Source organism: Rhinatrema bivittatum, chromosome 8 (assembly GCF_901001135.1).
Source record: "Rhinatrema bivittatum chromosome 8, aRhiBiv1.1, whole genome shotgun sequence".
Classification (NCBI taxonomy): domain Eukaryota; kingdom Metazoa; phylum Chordata; class Amphibia; order Gymnophiona; family Rhinatrematidae; genus Rhinatrema; species Rhinatrema bivittatum.
In genome coordinates this window covers 89,903,685-89,926,365 of record NC_042622.1, presented here as the reverse complement: position 1 = coordinate 89,926,365, position 22,681 = coordinate 89,903,685, and the positions used below count along the sequence as shown (strand labels likewise).

General features: G+C 46.3%; 1 protein-coding gene across 3 annotated transcripts in view; it reads left to right on the top strand.

The window, feature by feature from the left end:
* The first annotated feature begins 9,715 nt into the window (after positions 1–9,715).
* Positions 9,716–22,681, top strand: part of LOC115098082 (histo-blood group ABO system transferase-like) — a 128,355-nt gene continuing 115,389 nt past the window's right edge. For 2 of the 3 annotated variants that reach the window (XM_029614392.1, XM_029614391.1), the window contains exon 1: positions 9,716–9,816. In XM_029614392.1, coding sequence (XP_029470252.1) covers positions 9,801–9,816 — 16 coding nt within the window. In that variant the 5' untranslated portion in view covers positions 9,716–9,800. Of the gene's footprint in view, positions 9,817–10,238; positions 10,359–22,681 lie in introns of those variants that run through there. The other variant, XM_029614393.1, reaches the window with a different exon arrangement.

Below are 22,681 nucleotides of genomic sequence, written 5' to 3'. Positions count from 1 at the left end.
CTTCTCCACTGAGCCATGTCTGCGTTACCCGGACCCCAACAGACCCTTCATCGTGGAGGTTGACTCTTTAGATGTTGGAGTAGAGGTCATGTTGAGCCAAACTGGAGATTCTAAATCCTTACATCCATGCTCCTTTTTCTTGTGGCACTTTTCTCCTGCAGAGAAGAACTGTGGGATCAGAGATAAAGAGCTCCTGGCTATTAAAATGGCATTTGAGGAATGGCAGCCTTGGCTCCAAGGCTCCCAACATCAAATTACCGTATTCTTGGACCATAAGAATCTAGAGTATCTCCATCATGCGCAACATCTTAACCACAGACAAGCCAGATGGTCCTTGTTTTTTTAATCGCTTTGACTTCGTGCTCAAATACCATCCTGGAGACAAGAATACCAGAGCAGATGCCCTGTCTCGCTCTTTCCTCTCTGAGGATATTCCTGAAGAACCTCAGCATATCATCGACCCGAAGAAAGTTATCTTGGAGGCTACTCATTCTGTGCCTGCTGGTAAAACGATTGTACCGAAGAACCTCAGAAAGAAACTTTTACACTGGGCTCATGATTCCAAGCTGGCTGGCCATCCTGGTCAATGCCGTACCCTGCTGAAATTACAGAAGTACTATTGGTGGCCTACTATCAAGGAAGACACGTACTCCTATGTAGCGTCATGCTCCAACTGTGCCAAACATAAGCCTATTTCTTGTCAGCCTTGGGATTGCTACAACCGCTGCCAGTTCCGGAGGAGCCATGGACTCACATTGCTACAGACTTTGTAGTTGATCTGCCTCTTTCTGGAGGAATGAATACTATCTGGGTGACAGTTGATCATTTCAGTAAGATGGCCCATTTTGTGGTGCTGCCTGGCTTACCCTCAGCCTTGGAGCTCGCTAAGCTCTTCATAGTCCACATCTTTTGCCTACATGGCCTACCAAAGCACATTGTCTCTGATAGAAGATTGCAATTCACGGCAAAATTCTGGAAGGCTTTGTGCAAGCTATTTGACATCTCTCTGGATTATACATCTGCCTATCATCCCCAATCTAATGGCCAAACTGAGAGGATGAATAGGACCCTAAAACAGTTCATTCGTGCCTATGTGAGTTGCCGTCAGAATAACTGGGTCGAACTGTTGCCATGGGCAGAATTCAGGAAGTGAAGAAATCAAAAGATAGACCAATGCCTTGTAAAGGATTTATTAGATAATAAAAGTGCCAGAATCTGGCCAAAGTTTCACCTTATGGCTGCATCAGGGGCTCTACAATAAAATATCAAATTTATTTCAAATACAAATAATAGAACAACCCAAAAAAAATATCATAGAAATATTGTAGGAGAACAGATAAGCTACAGAACAGAGAAGATATATTTAATATTACCTTTTGTATTATCTACATATAGATGAGAGACTCAATGTCTTTTTCCAGATAGTATCTATGTGATTTAAAAATTAAAATTAAAAATAAACACGAACAAAGAGATGACACCACAAAATGCAGAATTAAAAATTCAAAAATTTAAAATGATATGTCTATTGGTCTTTATATGAGCAGGATTTACTCATAAAATATTACAGATCTTGTAAAAGTATTGATCTTGCAAACATAAGAACATAAGAAATTGCCATGCTGGGACAGACCAAGGGTCCATCAAGCCCAGCATCCTGTTTCCAACAGAGGCCAAAACCAGGCCACAAGAACCTGGCAATTACCCAAACACTAAGAAGATCCCAATTAATAGCAGTGGCTGGCTATTCCCTAAGTAAAATTGATTAATAGCCATTAATGGACTTCTCCTCCAAGAACTTATCCAAACCTTTTTTGAACCCAGCTACACTAACTGCACTAACCACATCCTTTGGCAACAAATTCCAGAGCTTTATTGTGCGTTGAGTGAAAAAGAATTTTCTCCGATTAGTCTTAAATGTGCTACTTGCTAACTTCATGACATGCCCCCTAGTCCTTCTATTATTCAAAAGTGTAAATAACCGAGTCACATCTACTCGTTCAAGACCTCTCATGATCTTAAAGACCTCTATCATATCCCCCCTCAGCCGTCTCTTCTCCAAGCTGAACAGCCCTAACCTCTTCAGCCTTTCCTCATAGGGGATGGAACAGCTCCCCTATGAGGAAAGGCTGAAGAGGTTAGGGCTGTTCAGCTTGGACAAGAGACGGCTGAGGGGGGATATAATAGAGGTCTTTAAGATCATGAGAGGTCTTGAACGAGTAGATGTGAATCAGTTATTTACACTTTTGAATAATAGAAGGACTAGGGGGCATTCCATGAAGTTAGCAAGTAGCATATTTAAGATTAATCTGTTGCAAGACGATGTGGTTAGTGCAGTTAGTGTAGCTGGGTTCAAAAAAGGTTTGGATAAGTTCTTGGAGGAGAAGTGCATTAACGGCTATTAATCAAGTTTACTTAGGGAATAGCCACTGCTATTAATTGCATCAGTAGCATGGGATCTTCTTAGTGTTTGGGTAATTGCCAGGTTCTTGTGGCCTGGTTTGGCCTCTGTTGGAAACAGGATGCTGGGCTTGATGGACCCTTGGTCTGTCCCAGCATGGCAATTTCTTATGTTCTTATGTTTGCAAGATTTTCCTGGATATATTCCGTCATTGCTTTTGTCTCAGGCAGAGTCAGAGGGCAAGTGCATCCACGAGGAGGCGTGGTTCCTGGAAGGAGGTCGATCGGACAATCAAACCTTCAGAGAGGCGGAAGGAAGTCGGCCTTTTGTTTAGAGAACAGGTCCTCAAAGGCCGCATACAGAGCAGGTATGCCAGAGGACGTAATAGCCAGAGGGACCACAGGAGGTGGTGTCACTTCTGAAGACAGGAATGGTGGCAGTCCACTCCACCAGTTGCAACGAACCCCAGTTGAATTGGGGAGAATGCTTCTGTAGCCTGGAGAGTCCAAGCACTATGGGATAGATGGATTTCTCCAGCACTAGTAGTTCAAGTTCCTCGGTATGTAAAACCCCAGTGTGTAACTGGACGGGTTCCGTAGTCAAGAAATTCGGCAGGGTAATGGCGCTCCATAGATAGAAGCAATGTATAACAATGTGTCAAGTGAACGGGACTTTATACCCAGAAGCTGAACAATTTCTTTGAGAATAAAATTACCTCCTGCTCCAGATTCTATCAGAGCAAGAACCGGGAGGGATCGAGAATCCCAGATCAGAGTAACTGGTACAGATAACTGAGGGGCCGGAGAAGTTGCACCCAAGTTCAGGACCCCTACTGAACTTGAACCAAGGAGTTTCCCAGATGGATAGGGCAAGTCTGTAGATGGTGGCCAGGTGCTCCGCAATACAGACATAGACCGGTTCGTCTCCGCCGGAGTCGCTTGTTGTGTATCCGACTGCGGAGTTAGCAATCTATTGTGTATCCGACTGCGGAGTGGCAATCTGATGTACTCCGTGGGAGGAGTTAGCAATCTGTTATGTATTCCGCTATGCTGATGGCAAGAGCAATCGGATAGGAGTGGGTGGATCCTTGGGCCGGTGGCAGATGACCACGTCCCTGGGGGAAGATCCCGAGAGGCACCACCGACTAGACTTAGAGTATGGAGACAGACACACACTAGTTCTTTTATTAACAGGTTTTGAAACCACCAGAGGTGGCAGTAGTGAGCTGAAGTGCCCGGCAGGGCTGAAGTCCCTCAAATACAGGAACAGCGATCCCTGGATGGCTGAGCTGTTGAGAAATTGTAGACAGTGAGTAGGCAGGGTATGCAGAACTAGATGAAAACATTCACATATAGGTCTCAGGGAGCTCAAGAGCTGGAAAGGATAGGCCCTCGAGGAGCGAGTACCTGGTTCCAGGGAAAGCTCTGAGAGAGCGATGGTAACTCACAATGTTGTAGACAGTGATAGGCTTCCAGGCAGAAGAGAAATGCAGATAGTCAGGAACAAGGGCCCTCGAGGAGCGAGTACCGGTTCTTGTCTGTAACCTGAAAAGTAAAGAGAGAGCGAGGCCCCCGAGGAGCGGGTACCTCTGGTAAGTCCGAGGAGGCAGAATAGCTTGGGTATTCCTTGCTAACTCAGTTTGTTAGCGAAATCAGAGACCTTTAAATATCGGAAGCGGATGATGTCATCTCAGGGGGATGCCCCTGAGGATCGCGCCCTTGCTGGTACTTAACTCGGAGTACACGCGCGCATGCCCTAGGCTTCAGGCAACATGGCGGATCTGCAGCGTCGAGCTGGTCCAGGGCCACTGGAGGGAGATGGCAGGGAGACGCCACGGCAGCCAGCCGTCCATCAGACCTGAAGGGAGTCACCACAGAAGTAAAGAGGGCAGAGTGAAGACATCGGGCAGCGATGGTCGCAACAGCGCTCTTCCGGTGTCAGCCGCCCACGACCCAACTGCATAGGCTCTTCCGTCTTCACTACTCTGGTATCACTGCCGAAAGCAGGGTTTGAAATGGGTGGTGAACGGGAGCGAATCCGCGGAGATTTCTTGGGCATCTGACTCTCCCGGTGACGCTCTTGAAGACGTTGGTCAATTCGGTCTGCCAAGTCTATAAGGTCCTCCTAAGGGGAAGGGAGCCCCCATGCAGCCAGCTCATCTTTCAGCTGCGGGGGGAGTCCATCCAGGTAGATAGCTCGGAGGCAGTCTTCCTGCCAAGTGAGCCCAGTAGCCAAAGTCCAAAATTCAATGGTATAATCAAAGAGACTTCTTTGACCTTGTCGAAGGTGTAGTAAGCTGGTGCTTGCCACTGCATGTCACCCAGGATCATCAAAGTTTCATCTGAATACAGCCACAAATTGAGTCAGTTCTTTCAGCAAAGCGTCCGAGCGTTCGCACAGGGTAGAAGCCCAGGCCAGTGCCTTCTCTTCAAGGCGGGAAAAGATAAAGATGACTTTAGTTAACTTGTCCTGGAAGACTCAGGGCTGTAGAGCAAATTGCATGTAACATTGGTTTATAAACCCTCTGCAGAGCCTAGAGTCACCATTGAAGTGCAGGGGGCACTGGAAGTGCCAACAAGGCTCGAGGCATCGATGGAGGTGGCTGTGGATGAGGAGGAGCCGGAAGAGGAACTGGGTTATTTGTAATGGCATCAAGCCGGGCATGGAGACAATCCATGGAAGAGGCCAGTGCCTCAAGAAACTGCTGCTGTTTTTGTACCTTAGAGGCCAGGCCTGGGATGGCCTGGAGGGACTCGGCTCCACCGAGTCCATGGCCTTTGCAACCTGTTGCGTTGGAGGGGGTTGACACAACCCGTAGGTAGGGATCTACGGGTCTCCACGATCGGCAGGTGGAGTGGGCTGAAGATAGAGGCCACTGGAGCTTCACCTATACCAGCCCTCGTTCCCCGCGGGTTAAGCCTTTGGGTGCCGGGGCCAGCAGGACTTAGATGGGCCTCGAGGTTGGTTCGTGAAGTAAGGTGGTTCAGCCCAAAGACAGCAGTCAATAAGTGGCGTAGTCCTACCCTGGACAGAGTTTGGTACAGGAACTCAGGCACCAATGGAACAGGAGGTAACTGGAGTTGCCTGAGCAAAGAAAGGCTGAAGCCTTGTAAATCCACATCCAGGAAGTAGGCTGGAGGAGGCGTCACTGACAGGCTGGAGTCAAGACTGGCGGCAAGCGAAGGTCGTGGCAAGTAATGAAGAACTCTGGATACGGAGTAATCTGTAGCGTAGTCGATCAAGGCAATGGTCGGAGCACGGAGAAGGTAGGCGTTGTCAATCAAGGCAATGGTCAGGGCATGGGGAAGGCAGGCGTAGTCAATCAAGGCAATGGTCAGGGCGCGGAGAAGGCAGGGGTGGTCAAACATAGCAAAGGTCTGGGGTTGGAGATAGGCTGAAGAGTAGTCAAACAAAGCTGAGTCAAAATCCAGAAAGTCAGTCCAACACATAGATAGGGCAGGAACAAGGAAGACTGGAACCGGGAACCACAGGAGACAGGAACACAACGTAGAGACGATTCTCCATCAGCAACGAGTACTCGGAGTACGAGGCTTGTTGCAAAGGCAACTCTATGGAGCGAGGCCTGAGCTTATATACGCTGAAGTGTCTGCCGTCAGTATCCAGGGCCATGGCCAGAGTCCCGTCGCGGGCCCTTTAAAAGAATCAGCGATGCACACACACCTAGGAAGGGGCACTGCGCCGATGGCGGCATCTCTCCGCAGGCCACGCGGAGAGACCTGACAAGCAGGGACATCTTGGCTGGCAACACTGGGAACCATGGCAGAGCCAGAGGCACCGGAGGCGACCCAAGATCGGGTCTGCCGCGGGTGGCACTCGTAACAGCATGTCATGCTGGGCCCATCAGAATGCAGTGGCTTGCCATGCAGTTGCCCAGGAAGTCTTCAGCAACGGTGGCTCAGGGCTGGAGGTAAGAGCGGCGGTTCACAGGGGAGACCCGTGGACCACCAAAAGCAAAAGTTGGTTAGTATGTGACAACGGTGTGGTGAAATTAAACTTACCTGTTGACAGTTAATTTCCTTTCCTTTAGTCCTACCAGACAAGTCCAGATAAGTGGGACTATGTCCTCCAGCGCACAGATGAAGGCAGAGACAAAAGCTCAAATCTGACTTCACTCCCTCTGCTGCACTGAGCTCTTCAGTATCCGATGCCAAAACTAAGACAACTGAAGGCAATTGTTAGTTTTCATTTCCAAATCGCTATTTAACCAAAACCTGATATAGCCACAAAAGTTCAATTCATGGTCATTAACCCAGGAATAAGAATGCCTACACTAAGCTATAGTGGGACCTCCAGCTGATTTGCTGGCCGAAAGTAGAGAGCTACAATGACAAGGTTCATCTGGCTGGGGGGGAGGAGACTTAACCTCTTGGGCTGTTGGTTTTGTCATGGACACAGTCATCCAAATTACACTCACCTCAAATATCCCTGTCACAGGTCCATGGGATCTTCAAGTTATCCGGCTAACTCTGAATATTGGTATTTTCTGGATAATATCCAATTAACTCACCTCCTCCCAATTACGCTCCCAAAATGCCCCTAACTTATCCAGCTAAATTCTAGCCGGCTTATTATCCAGCTGAATCTAGCTGGATAAGAGCTCAAATATACATTTAGCCAGATAACTTCTGAGCTATCTAGCTAAATGCTTTGAATATGGACCTCATGAAATCTAAACTGCCAGGGTGACCAATACCAAATCTCTGTAGCACAGGTGATGCTGGATATGGCTGCCGGCCATGGCTTCTCACTCCTGTTACTCTTCCAAACACACTATCAAGCTAGGGTGAGAGAACATAGTAGAAATTTCATCTTTTTGAGACTTTCCTCACTCGAAATGATGTCAAATCTTCACCAAGGTGTTGCGGTCCCGACCGCTTCCCTTCTGTTAGGGCTCAGGCCCGCCTACCTCCGCTTCAGTGATCACCGCATTCCGCCCGCTCCGGACCCCGGGAGCTTCTCTCACTCCACGTGGCGGCCGCCATTACGGGCCTGCTTCCCTTCGGCCTCACGCGTGCGCGAGGACATCCCTCTTGAGCGTCCAGCTCCCGGAAGCCCGGCCCCGCCCGCGCTGCTGACGTCATGCCCAATTCCCGATATAACCGGCGTTCAGACTCTCTCTCAACGCCTTGCAACGAGGTTCACAACTTCTTAGTTGCTGCGAGTTGCGTTCCTGTTGATCTCCACGTTGCCTGCTTCTGACTCCGGTTTGCTTCTGACTCCACTTCAGCTCGCTGCCTGCCTCTGACTCCGGTTTGCTTCTGACTCCGCTTCAGCTCGCTGCCTGCCTCTGACTCCAGTTTGCTTCTGACTCCGCTTCAGCCTGCAGCCAGCCTCTGACTCCGGTTTGCTTCTGACTCCGCTTCAGCCTACAGCTTGTTTCAGACTCCGGTTTGCTTCTGACTCCGCTTCACCCACTGCCTGCCTTTGTCTCTGGTTGCTACAGACTCTGCAGCCGCCCGCTGCCCTGCTTTCAGCCGGCCCTCGGTCCTGTGCAGCCGGTCCCCTGCCTTCCGGGTACCTTGGACTTCCTATTCACTCTGCTTGCTCTGGTCCCGGCCTACGCCCACCTCAGCCTCTGGACATTCTGTAATCAGCTCCCAGTCCCGAGGACCCGGGACCCTACGGGCTCCTCCCGGGGGGTCCATGGTTCCTGGGGGAACCCTTCCAGCTTGTGGCTCCGCCCCCCGGCCTACCCTGTCTCCCTAGGTAGGCCGGCCCAAGGGTCCACTATCTTCTCCAACAGCATCCAACTGCAACACAAGGTGTACTGTGCTGTTTGCACATCTCAATCTACATGCAAAACTGGCCCCTAACCCTAAAGCAGGGCTTCCCAAACTGTGGGTTGGGACCCCAAATGGGGTCATACATCCTTCAGTTTGGGTCACAAGTGCCTCTTTAGGTGCCAGCAGCAGCAACAACATTAGTAATGGAAGTCAGCATGGGGCCTGTAAATAAGCACACACTCATAGGCTGTGCAGTGGCACAGCCCTTGCATGAGTTTCTGTAATTGCAGGAAGCCCTGTGCAAGGAGGGATCAGGGCTGCTGCATGGCCTGATGTGATTTGCATGTGGCAGCAGCTTGGGACCAGCCATGAAAGGGGAGGTGGAGATTTTCACTGCCACCCTCCCCTCACCAAGCACTGAATCTAAACAAGAAAAATGTTGCCCCTGTCAGCCTGCTCTCTTCCCACCATTATCATCCACCTTCTGCCATGTTGCCCCTGTCAGCCTGCTCTCTTCCCACCATTATCATCCACCTTCTGCCCAGAGCCTAAAGAAAAATTTTACCATTGACTCTGGCCAGTGAGATGTTTGGAAGAGGGGCAATTTGAAGAAAGGGATGAGAGGCAAAAGGGTTTTTTTGTGTTGGATAAGGTGGGGAGGGATTACTTCTGGAGAGTGAGAGAGAAGGAATGACAGAAGATCAACTGAGGGATGTAAAAAGAATCGAGATGTGAAAAAAAGGGTTGGAGGGAGGAGATGAAGCTGGAAGGTTTGAGAGGGAGGAGGCAATGGGAGATGGCATGAGAGGGAGTGGATGACAGAGAATCAACTGGACTGGAGGAGGTGAGAGAGAAGGGGTGGGCTGGGAAATCTCGTCTCAGCTGGATTCCCTTCCTGCGCTAGTCCCGTTCTCTGTGTGGTCCGTGACCAGCCTCTTCAGGTTGTGTAGGGTGCGCTACAGGGACAGGGTGGTCCGTGACCAGCCCACTGGGTCCGCCCGTATTGGTGGGCTGAGTAGGGCGCCCTGAGAGACAGTGCCACTGTCTGAACTTTCCCAGCTCCTCGTCTCGTCTAGAGTCTTCCAAGCTCCTCGTCCACATCCAGAGTCTTCTCGCCCATGTCTTGAATCTTCTGTGTCATCCTCAGTCCGGCCTGCTACTTCTTGCCAATATCCAGCGGCAGGTCCGAAAGGGCTGGGAACGGTCAGAGGACTGTTCACTAACCAACATAGTGTTATTGGCTTCCAGAAGTATGCAGGTCCGGCAGAGGGTTAGACTTTGTCTTCATCCATGCTTGGACACGACTCGCCAACCCTCGGTGCTGTCTTGGATTCTTTTGGGATCGTGCCGAGGCCCAAGGGCACACAAACCCCTCAACTGGGATCACTCTCCTAGCGGTCCCCAACTCAACAGTTGTATTATAATGAAATTTATTTCAAAGTATTGCTGCTCCTTCTCACTTTGTATGGATGTCTGGATCAGTAATTATTTGTTTATGTAACACACACCTACCAGCTGAGACTTGAGAGAGTGTCAGGTGATCAAAAGATCTGCCTGCATACCTGTCTATAGGGAACCTCATTCCCCTAGCCAGCGAGTAGCTGGAAACGTCTGATACTGGAGCAGATCTCCTCCCTGCTGAAGGATCTCTTGAAATGTGCGCAGATAAGTGTAAGTATATTATTCATTCAGTTTTAATATTTAAAACTATTTCACAGTAAATACTGTTTTAAATTTTTCTAAATGTCAAGAAAATTACAACCATTACTGAAGGTGACACTAATAAATATCATTTTTTTGCTTAATGGTATTAATTTTGTTTACTTCTGATTCATTTTCCAATGAGTTTTGTGTTGACTGCTTTAGAATGTTTGTTTAATGTAAGGTGACCAGAGCAGGGTGGCATGTTGAAATTATTCTTAAATACTATATTATCAAACCAAAAGATTCATCTTAATTTAAATATTGTTAAACTGAGACCACAACTCACAAGGCAGTAACTTAATTTTCAATCTCTAATTTGAGCTGTCTTATAAGTACATTTTAATTATACGCTTTAAATAGCTGTTTGCGGAGAGAAGAGCAGGGAACACACCTGAAGCCAGCACTGCACTCCTGTGCTTAACTAGCCCCTGCTTTGTCTGGGATCTGCACAATTCAGTGATCACATACAAACTGTTTTCCCAGCCTTGTAGAACTAGGCTGGGAGCTAAGTAAGTAGTGTGTTATGAAGAGAATTTCTTATAGTAGAATTTGCTGACTGTAAAGATCACAGTGCAAAAATTACTTTAGTGAGAGAGGACTTCAGATTGGTTTAACCAAGGGATTTTTATAATGAGCTTTATTGTAAGAAGGGGCCAGAGTATTTTTGTCTGTACCTGTATTTTTCCGTTTTCTATATGGTCTAGTGTTTTCCCTTGCTTGGAGTGAATCGGCAGCCTCTTACTGGGGATTCACAATTAATTTGTTTAATGACGAGGTTGTTAGTGTGAATCTTGCCAGGGTGGAGCTAGAATCCTTTCTATGTGCTTGATGGAACATTATAAATCAACGGATTTATTGAGGCAGAAGGTTTTGAGAACGAGTTCCCTGTGTCAGATGCAGATGTCCATCAAAACTTCTGCCTCAATAAAACTGTTGGTCTATAAGGTGCCACCAACCTCTGCTATTTTTGTTTACTGCAGACTAACATGGTTCCCTCTCTGGAAATTTTATCACCTTAGAGATTATGAATTGTTCGAGCAACAGTGTAAATAGATGTGCTTATATTAATTTAATTTCTAGAGGAACTCCATCCCCTTCCTAGCTGCACACAGCTGTTCACAGATTTCTGGTATTTAAAATTATATTCGTCATTTCTTGTGCATGGCTTTCACCAACTCTGCCACTTTATTTTTCCTACGTTGTGCTGACACCATTAAATAAATGCTTTGATTACTGGCAGAACTGTAGCTAGCCTATAGCTTCAGCCACATATGCTACTGCTCAAGGGTGCTACCAGCCCTCAGCATAAATGATTGATCCAATGTGGGGGCTGGCAGGGTAAGAGGAGCATGTGCACCCTCTTTCCCACCCCAGTCTTAGCTAGATCCAGCAGGGAAAGGGGGAATGTTTATAACAAAGGCAGAATGGGGATGCGGGGCGAGATAAGGTGGGGACTGGGGCATTAGGAGTGGGAGAGCTGGAAAAGAATGGGGAGAAGTCAGTGGAACACCTGGAACTGAGAGTGGAAGGGCAGGGGGAGAACAGGGACTGGGAAAAAACAGGTGAAGAATGAGAACTGTAGGAGCAGGTCAGGGGAAAAACAGGGCTGTCACTTGGGGACTGGGGGAAGAGAACAGGTGAAGAACCAGGAGTGGGAAGAAAGTATGTGTAGAACGGGGACTCAAGTACTGAGTGGTGGGAGAGCAGGAGAAGAACAGGGAATGGGAGAGTGGGGAAGAATGGGGACTTGGTAACTAGGGTTTAAGAGCAGGGACTTGGGGATCAGTGGTGACTTGGGAGGGCAGGGAATCTGAGATAGCAGAGCAGAAACTTGGAGATGCAGAGAGCAGGGGCACAGAGACTGAGCAGTGATTTGTGGCAGATAGTAGGAACTTGGCAATTGGGGGGGGTGGGGGTTGAGTGGGGGTGTATTAGATGAGCTAGGGAAGGTATGAGTAAGGATGTGAATGACCTGGAGTACTGAAGAGAGTTTGAGAGTCAGTGAAAAGGAAGCTGGGTGTTATGAAGGTGGGAGAAGGCAGTGAAAGAGGAGCAACAGAAGGCTCAGTAGGGGGCAAGAGAGAGAAGAAAGGGGCCATGGAGGGAAAGCATAAAAAGGAAGGGAGCTAGGGTTCATGAGAGGATGAGAGGCAGAGGAAGGTAGATGAGGGTGTAAACAGGCCCTGCACTACCATATGTGCACTCTATGCAATTGCACAGGGCATCCTCCCCAGGAGGGGGAGGGGCCAGCGGTTGAGAAGAGGAGGCACACGAGGCTGCCGGTAGACCCCCATCCCATCAACAGTCATAAGGAAGAGAAGGGATGCAAAGCCATAGGTTGACCCCATTACACCGGTGGATGAGAAGAGGAGGTAGCCCATGAGGCTACCGATGGACCCCATCCCACCGGCAGCCAAAGAAAGAAGAGGAACCCACTGGGGAGGATCCTGTTCTTCTGATCCTTCTTTGTGCTAGTCGTACTCTGTGCTAGCACGTATTCTGTGCTGATCTCATGATCAATGAGATCAGCATAAAGGAAGTGCTAGCCATGCAAGATCTGAAAAGAGCACGACGAGCACAGGGAAGGAGCAGGAGAACGGGTTCCTTCCCTGTGGGTTCCTCTGGATACACACCTCTTAAGACAATTTTGGCATTTACACAGTTATATTGCAAATTTATCTGGACAAGTATATTGATCGTGTTTTTTGATGTTTGAAAAGCAGATCTGCAGGTGCAAAAACTATTAATAGTCCTTTTGGCTAAATCCATGACTGACTTAAATATATTAAGAAAACCATCCTCCTGTTAATGGAGCTATGTGAAATTGGAGTTTTGCAGTATGTGATTTATATAGTATCAGGCCGATACAGTAAAAATCGCGGGAGAGCACTTTCCTGGTGCCGGCAGAAATTAACACCTACCTTTGGGTAGGCACTAATTTCTGAAAGTAAAATGTGCGGGAATAACTAATAGGGACATCAACATGCATTTGCATGTTGCGGGCGCTATTAGTTTCGGGGGGGTTGGACGTGCGTTTTCAACGTGCTATTACCCCTTACTGAATAAGGGGTAAAGCTAGCGCGTCGAAAACACGCATCCAAACGTGGGATAACAATGCGCTCCACCGGAACGCACTGTACTGTATCAGCCTGAATGTGATCTAGCTATTTCAGGTGCTGATGTTTGTAAGGCACTTGATGGGGGAAGTAGGCTTGGTTACACAGAAATGTTTTTCCTGTGCAGAGATGTATGCACACATGAATATCCATAATCAGCCATGTGCAGCCTGCATAGGCAAAAATTTCAAATGGATCCAAAATCTAAGAATCAGTGGGAAAGGGATCAGAACTGCTCAGTGTACACAATTTTCTGCAACTTCCTGCAGTCACTGAATGAAGAGGCTTTAGTATGCATGCCGGTGTTCTGTTGGGGCAGAACTGCAATATGAGGCACAGTGCGAACACATTTTGTCTCTTCCTCTTCATAGAGGCTGCATAGGTAGTTGCAACTGCATGACCACAGGACTCAATTTTATGAAAAGCTGTGCACTACTATCTATGAAAATGTTAAAGTGTAGCTGTTTGCATTAACCATTCAGTAGGCAATGATGTCAGCTGTTCAAACATCAAGCTTTGTATAATGGCCTCTCTCAACAAGAAGCATTCAGATCTGTGTCAGATCCATTTTGGCTTTTCTAGATGTTTTTTCAGGTCTTTTACTTGCAGTAGATGGCAATTGGTTTTCATATGCAACTTTCTGCTTTCCTTCCATAGCTAAACCTTTTTACTAGTGTAACCTTTAGTGAGGTTTTAATCCCAAGGGCACACAAACTAATGTATTTCTCTTCAGGGGTTGCTCCGGCTAGCATATTCTATCCCATGTTTAACTCCTAATCTCTGGGGGGATTCTTTTTATGGGAGTAAGCTCTTGTTTGTGGTCTAGACGATGTTATGCTGTTCCCAGTGTGTGTATGGACTATAGGTGTATCTCATGAGGTGAGAGGCTGTAATAAATTACACAGGACCAGGATCTGGGTATGAAAATAAGAGTTTACGGATTTGTAATCATAAATTAAAGCCTGGAACAAGTGTAGTTCTAGGTAGACAGGTGTCCTTATATTCAGGCACCTGGGAAGAGCCCCATGGTGATATTTACTGCGCAAAGCTCACCCAGTGGCTATCCAGGAATCCTAGTGGAGGGGTCATCTTCTCCTTGGACACTCAGTCCAACCTGGTCCCATAGTACGGAGATCCGGTTGGGGGTCTTCCGATCTTGTTCTTCCAATCTTGATTAGTTTATATTTCTGGGTGGACTTCTTGGGGGGGAATAGTCAAGTGGGATCAGGCTAGTTCTCAACATTGCAATCCCAGTGGTGAGGGGGGATTCAAAAACCTCCCCACTCTGTTCATGTCCAAAAAATACTTCTAAAGTTTAAACTGGATACATCTTCTGCCTTCACTGGAGCCGATGTAATAAGACCCACAGCAGCTTCAGTGTGCCTTATTACATCAGCCTCCATGTCTCTCACAGCAGGACCTTCACTGGTACTTGCCCCCCCCCCCCCTCCCCCAGGGCTCACAGGTCCTCTGGTGAGAGCCCTTTCACCCCGAAAGGGAATCGAGCATAAAAATCTCTCTCTTCTGTAAATTAGTAGGAGAAGGACCCTCTGGCAGGGAGTGCATGATGAGGCATCACTTCTAACTGAAACTCCATAAGGGTGAAGCTGGGAGGCCTCCCCAGAGTATAAAACTTTAAACATCCTTACTGTTCAAAGGCTTCCTCAAACTGATGCCGGTAGTCTATGGGTACACGATCAATCAAACTGATTGATAAGGTGAGATAAGGATGTCAGCAGCCAATCAGCGTTCACTTTTTAAGTTAATTTATCTCGATGGACTACCATTTTAATTATTGGGTATTATGTGATGTGTCTGCTGTTTTGAAATATTTTATTGGTGACTGGAGAATTTTTATTAATTTTTAAGTTTTTAATTGTTTCTAATTGTTAGATGTTATTCTGTTCATCAGCTGTTTTGAAACATTTATTAGTATAGTTTTACAATTATTTCTGTGTGGGGATCTATAGCAGTTTAGCTTGTTCTGTTTTCCTAATTGGAGGTGTATTAGTGTTCAGAGCCTGGTTTAATATTACGGTAGTAGTGTTGCCTTTTTATAGGTAGGGTTGTTACCATTTGAATGCATGCCATAATGCTGGTGTAACTTTGTGCAGATTAGTTTGTGAGCATTATTGCAGATCCTGGTACTATGTTAGGTGCTATATTTCTGTTTCCATTTCTCCAGTTTTCTACTGCATGCAGGGTGGCTTTTTTGGACTTCCATTCCAGTTTCTGTCTCCATATTTGTAATTCGTGGTCTTTCTGTACTTGGTGAAGGTCAGTTCTGTGTTTGTTACTGAGGTGAGAAATTTAACTAGCATTGCTAGTAAAATACCTCACCTTATTTGTTGTGTTTTCTCAATAGAACATACCTTGGTGGTAAACTTCTGTCTTTTTATAAGTAGGACTATTGCTCCTGGTATTAGAGGGAGTTTGTGTTGCTGTTATTGAGAGAATGAAAGTCAGCTAAATAAGTCACACACAGGCCGATACAGTACAGTGCGCTCCGACGAAGCACACTGTTAGCCTGCTCTTGGACGCGCGTTTTCCCTTACCCCCTTATTCAGTAAGGGGCGGAAAATGCACGTCCAACCCGCGGCACCTAATAGCGCCCTCAACATGCAAATGCATGTTGATGGCCCTAGTAGGTATGCGCGGGGGATACAGTAAGTAAAATGTGCAGCCAAGCTGCACATTTTTTTTTTTAATTCTTTATTTATCATTTTTAAACATTACAAAAAACCAAATTTTTGCAAATACAGAAAACTTCATAAAGAAGGAAAGAAAACTTTTTTTTTTCCTTTATCAATACATTACCATCGTTTAATATTTTCAATTTACCTTACTTTATTAATCCATAAATCAATATAATATATTTACCGATCCAATACTTGGAGAGATACTTATGAGTAAACAATTACCAACATTTTAGATAATTGACTGCACTTCTTCATACAGTTATCTTAATTTTTATACATCTATGGGAGATGAAGTTGTGGGAGTTTTTAATTGCAGGAAAGTTTTCAATTGTTCAGCAATAAAGAAAATATTTACTTCTGAACCTTTCTTTATAACACATTTGCAAGGGAATTTTAATTTAAAGGAATAGCCCAACAAAATAGTTTCTTGGCGCAGAGTTAAAAAAGCCCTGCGCTTCTCCTGGTTTATAGAAGAAAGGTCAGGAAAAATTTTACATTTTCAGCAAAAAATAAAGTCGGAAACTTTCTAAAATAACTTTTCATTATAGATTGAACATCCATCAGAGATATACAGGAAACTAATAAAGTGCCTCTATCAAACACTTCTAGTGATGAACTTTCTAGTATTTCGGTCAAATTTTCTTGCAAATTAATTCTATTTGTATTTGTGGAAGCTTTAAGGAAATAGCACTTGTTTATAACAGGTAAATTAGTCTTTTCAAAACCCAGAACTTCTTGAAGATATCGTTTCAAGGAAACATACAGAGTTTCACCTAGAACGCGGGGAAATTTAAAATTCTCAGATTTAAATGTCTAGAAGCGTTTTAAAGTGCTTCCACTCTTCTAGTGAGAAATTCTTTATCTTTGACAACAGCAACTTTACATTTCAAATTTTCACACTCCTTTTCTTCCAGCGAATCCACTTTAACTGACATCAAATCAACTTTCCTTTGAAAATCTTGAGAGGTAAAGGCGTTTTGAGACACCAAACTCTCAACTTTTATACTTAAGTTATTTACCGTAGTGGCTACCCCCACCATCAGGTCCCATAATGCGGCCATGGTGACGACTTCAGGGCGCTCTGGAATCCTTAGGGGCTTAATTTCAGGGGTATTCACTTGTAGCTGCAGGACGTTACTCCCATGACTTACCCCTGTTGCCCCTTCTTCATAGCCGGCTCTGAGTATCTCCGTGTTGAGCTTCTCGTCCGATGTTGCCGCTGTAGCTGGTAAAGCCTGGACGGCAGCGGTGAAAGATGGTGACTCTGCGTCTAACCCGGAAGAGGTTCCCTCGCTCACTACTCCGGGTTGAAACTGCGACCCTGTCCTTTGCGTCGGGGCTGGCCTCAGATCTGGGCTCAGTGTAGTCTCCTCCGGGGTTGAGACCGCTCTCTCGGTCTCATGCCCCAAGGGCTCCTTGACGCCTGGCGTTTCCAAAACTGATGAGGTTAGGAAACGGATAATTTCCTGCTGCACTGCTGTAGAAGTTGAAGGTAAGGGTGTAGAAGGGTAAACCCTAATTTTCCCTTTCCTTTCGGGAGGCATTATAGTTCAAACAGCAAAAACTTTTTCACTTGCAGTCAGGACCCGCTCCGCTGCTAGCTGCGAGGTGCAGCCATCTTGGATCGTACAAAGGGCCAAGCTGCACATTTTACTCTAAGAAATTAGTGCCTACCCAAAGGTCTATTCCATGTTACCATTGCTAATGGCAGTGGCTATTCTCTAGGTGAACTTAATAGCAGGTAATGGACTTCTCCTCCAAGAACTTATCCAATCCTTTTTTAAACACAGCTATACTAACTGCACTAACCACATTCTCTGGCAACAAATTCCAGAGTTTAATTGTGCGTTGAGTAAAAAAGAACTTTCTCCGATTAGTTTTAAATGTGCCCCATGCTAACTTCATGGAGTGCCCCCTAGTCTTTCTACTATCCGAAAGAGTAAATAACCGATTCACATCTACCCGTTCTAGACCTCTCATAATTTTAAACACCTCTATCATATCCCCCCTCAGTCGTCTCTTCTCCAAGCTGAAAAGTCCTAATCTCTTTAGTCTTTCCTCATAGGGGAGTTGTTCCATTCCCCTTATCATTTTGGTAGCCCTTCTCTGTACCTTCTCCGTTGCAATTATATCTTTTTTTTGAGATGCGGCGACCAGAATTGTACACAGTATTCAAGGTGTGGTCTCACCATGAAGCGATACAGAGGCATTGTGACATTTTCCATTTTATTCACCATTCCCTTTCTAATAATTCCCAACATTCTGTTTGCTTTTTTGACGGCCGCAGCACACTGAACTGACGATTTCAATGTGTTATCCACTATGACACCTAGATCTCTTTCTTGGGTTGTAGCACCTAATATGGAACCCAACATTGTGTAATTATAGCATGGGTTATTTTTCCCTATATGCATCACCTTGCACTTATCCACATTAAATTTCATCTGCCATGTGGATGCCCAATTTTCCAGTCTCACAAGGTCTTCCTGCAATTTATCACAATCTGCTTGTGATTTAACTACTATGAACAATTTTGTGTCATCTGCAAATTTGATTATCTCACTCGTCGTATTTCTTTCCAGATCATTTATAAATATATTGAAAAGTAAGGGTCCCAATACAGATCCCTGAGGCACTCCACTGTCCACTCCCTTCCACTGAGAAAATTGTCCAATTAATCCTACTCTCTGTTTCCTGTCTTTTAGCCAGTTTGCAATCCACGAAAGGACATCGCCACCTATCCCAATACTTTTTACTTTTCCTAGAAGCCTCTCATGAGGAACTTTGTCAAACGCCTTCTGAAAATCCAAGTATACTATATCTACCGGTTCACCTTTATCCACATGTTTATTAACTCCTTCAAAAAAGTGAAGCAGATTTGTGAGGCAAGACTTGCCCTGGGTAAAGCCATGCTGACTTTGTTCCATTAAACCATGTCTTTCTATATGTTCTGTGATTTTGATGTTTAGAACACTTTCCACTATTTTTCCTGGCACTGAAGTCAGGCTAACCGGTCTGTAGTTTCCCGGATCGCCCCTGGAGCCCTTTTTAAATATTGGGGTTACATTTGCTATCCTCCATTCTTCAGGTACAATGGATGATTTTAATGATAAGTTACAAATTTTTACTAATAGGTCTGAAATTTCATTTTTTAGTTCCTTCAGAACTCTGGGGTGTATACCATCTGATCCGGGTGATTTAGTACTCTTCAGTTTGTCAATCAGGCCTATCACATCTTCTAGGTTCACCGTGATTTGATTCAGTCCATCTGAATCATTACCCATGAAAACCTTCTCCATTACGGGTACCTCCCCAACATCCTCTTCAGTAAACACCGAAGCAAAGAAATCATTTAATCTTTCCACGATGGCCTTATCTTCTCTAAGTGCCCCTTTAACCCCTCGATCATCTAACGGTCCAACTGACTCCCTAACAGCGCCCTCACAGGCGCTAGTTTCTGCTGGCACCGGGAAAGTGCACAGAAAAGCAGTAAAAACTGCTTTTCTGTGCACCCACCGACTTAATATCATAGTGATATTAAGTCGGAGGTCCCGAAGGGTGTAAAAAGTAAAAGAAAAAAAAATTTAAATTGGGCCGGCGGCTGTCGGGCCAAAAACCGGACGCTCAATTTTGCTGGTGTCCGGTTTCCGAGCCCGTGGCTGTCAGCGGGCTTGAGAACCAACGCCGGCAAAATTGAGCGTCGGCTGTCAAAACCGCTGACAGCCGCCACTCCGGGTCAATAGGAGGCACTAGGGACGCGCTATTGTCCCCAACGCCTCCTTTTGCCTGTTTCTACTGAACCACTTAATTTACATACTGAATTGCGCGCACCGGCGAGTGGCCGGTGTGCTCGCCGGGAGAGCAGGTGTTCGTCCGCTCTCCCGCGTTTTTACTGAATCGGCCCGACAGAGAGTCCAAGAAAAGCATTAACCTGTACCAGAACAGCTGGAAAGCTATGTGCACAAATGCTCGTAGTTTTGGCAATAAAATCCCAGACCTGCAAGCCCTAATGGTGGAGGCAGACTTGGACATTGTTGTAGACACGGAGACGTGGTTCACGGATTCACATGATTGGGATACTACCATACCGGGATATAACTTATTAAGAAAGGACAGAGAGGACAGAAAAGAGGGAGGAGTGGCTCTTTATGTCAAAAACAATATTCAAGCATCTGAGCTGCAGGGAAGATGGGGCAAAGAAGAAGCTTTATGGCCGTCCTAAAAAAAGATGATGTGACATCTGTTTTATTGGCTTGGTTTACAAGCCTCCAAATCAAATGGAAGTATTAGACAGAGATCTGATTGAAGACATCCAAAAGATGAGTAAGAAGGGAGAAGTGGTGATTGTTGGAGATTTTAATCTACCGGATGTAAAGTGGAGAATCCCTTCTGCGGAATCTAACAGTAGTAGAGAGATGGTGGATGCCCTGCAAGTGGCTCTGTTCAAACAAATGGTAATGGAGCCTATGAGGGAGGGAGCTATACTCGATTTAATGTCACTAATGGAGATAATAGGGTAGATTTTCAAAGGTTTATGCACGTAAGATACGCGCGTAACCCCCAAAAACCTACCTCTGCGTGCGCCGAGCCTATTTTGTATAGGCTCGGCGGTGCGCGCAAGCTCTGGGACATGCGTATGTCCCAGGGCTTAGATAAAGGGGCAGTCCGGGGTGGGGCCATGAGCGGGGCCAATGCCCGGGGGTATGTCCGGGGCGTGTCCAGGGTCAGGGGGCGGTCCAGGGGTGGGTCCGGGGTGCATGACGGCGGTCTGGGGGCATGTCCTGAGCCCTCCTCCGTTCTGGCCGTGCCGGAGGGTTGCGCGCCGGCAGCTGGCCAGCGCACGCAAGATACGCCTGCCTTTGGCAGGTGTAAGAAATGAAATAAGGTAGGGGGGATTTAGGTAGGGCTGGGGGGTGGGTTAGATAGAGGAAGGGAGGGGAAGGTGGGGGGGGGGGCCGGAAAAAAAGTTCCCTCCAAGGCCGCTCCGATTTCGGAGCGGCCTTGGAGGGAATGGGGAAAGCCATCGGGGCTCCCCTCGGGCTTGGCGTGTGCAAGTTGCACATGTGTGCACCCGCTTGTGCGCGCCAAGCCTGGATTTTATAACATGCATGCGGCAGCGTGCGCATTTTATAAAATCAGGCGTAGATCTGTTCGCGTCGGGTTGCGCGAACAAATCTACACCCGCGCATATGTTTTAAAATCTGCCCCAATGTCTCTAATGTCCAGGTGAGTGCCCACCTCAGCACCAGTGATCATCAAACGGTATGGTTTCATATCACTAATACGATACGGAGAAGTCACACAAAGACCAGGGTTTTGTGTTTCAAAAACATGGACTTTGTTGAAATGGGGAAGTACCCGGAGGAAGAACTAGAAGGAAGGGAGAAAACGAGAGATGTGGAATAACAGTGGGCCAAACTAAAAGGAGCAATTATGGAAGCAAATAATATATATGTTAGAAAAGTAAAGAAAAGCAAGAAAAGAATGAAAGGGAGGTGGCTGATAAAATAAAATTTAAAAGAACAGCGTTTAAGAAATATAAAAGATCCCAAAGGGGTGATCACATGAAAGAATATCTGATAAAACTGAGGGAGACGAAGGAAAAATAATCAAGAAAGCGAAAATTCAAGCGGATGAAAGGATTGCCAAAGAGGTAAAACTAGGTGACAAATCATTTTTCAGATACATCATGAAAGGAGAAAAGTCCAAAGTGGAATAGTGAAATTGAAAAGTGAAAAGGATCAATGGGTGGAGATAGATGAAGAAATGGCAGGAATATTAAACGAATACTTCAGTTCAGTGTTCACTAAAGAAGACCCCGGAGAAGGACTGATGCTAGTTAACAAGAAATTGCAGGGGAGTGGAATGGATGAAACTCCATTTACGAAGAGAATGTATGGGAAGAGCTAGGAAAACTGAAAGTGGACAAAGCCATGGGTCCTGATGAGGTTCATCCCAGGATAATGAAAGAGCTCAGAGATATGCTGGCGGCTCCACTGAGTGACCTGTTCAATAGATCCCTGGAAACAGGAGTGGTGCTGAGTGATTGGAGAAGAGCGGCGGTGGTCCCTCTTCACAAGAGTGGGAGCAGAGGAGGCTGGAAACTACAGGCCGGTTAGCCTCACCTCGGTGGTAAGAAAAGTATTGGAGTCGCTACTGAAGGAAAGAATAATGAACTGTCTACAAGCAGCAGAATTGCTGGACCAGAGGCAGCATGGTTTCACCAAGGGAAGGTCCTGTCAGACGAATCTGATAGACTTTTTTGATTGGGTGACTAAGGAATTGGATCGAGGAAGAGCGCTCGATGTCATCTACTTGGATTTTAGCAAAGCTTTTGATACGGCCCCACACAGGAGGCTAGTGAATAAAACGAGAAGCTTGGGAGTGAATGCCAAGGTGGTGGCCTGGATAGCAAACTGGAAGAGAGAACGGAGATGAGCGGAGTGCCGCAAAGGTTGGTGTTGGGACCAGTCCTGTTCAATATCTTCATGAGAGACATCGCGGATGGGTTAGAAGGTAAGGTTTGTCTGTTTGTGGATGATACTAAGATCTGCAACAGAGTGGACATGCCGGAAGGAGTGGAGAGAATGAGACGGGATTTAAGGAAGCTGGAAGACTGGTCGACGATATGGCAGCTGAGATTCAATGCCAAGAAGTGCAGAGTCATGCATATGGGGTGTGGAAATCCAAAAGAAATGTATTCGATGGGGGGTGAAGGGCTGATGTGCATGGAGCAGGAGAGAGACCTTGGGGTGATAGTGTCTAATGATCTGAAGTCGGAGAAACAATGTGACAAGGCGATAGCTAAAGCCAGAAGAATGCTGGGCTGCATAGAGAGAGGAATATCGAGTAAGAAAAGGGAAGTGATTATCCCCTTGTACAGGTCCATGGTGAGGCCTCACCTGGAGTACTGTGCTCAGTTCTGGAGACTGTATCTCCGAAGGGACAGAGACAGGATGGAGGCAGTCCAGAAAAGGGTGACCAAAAAGGTGCATGGTCTTCATCAAATGCCTTATG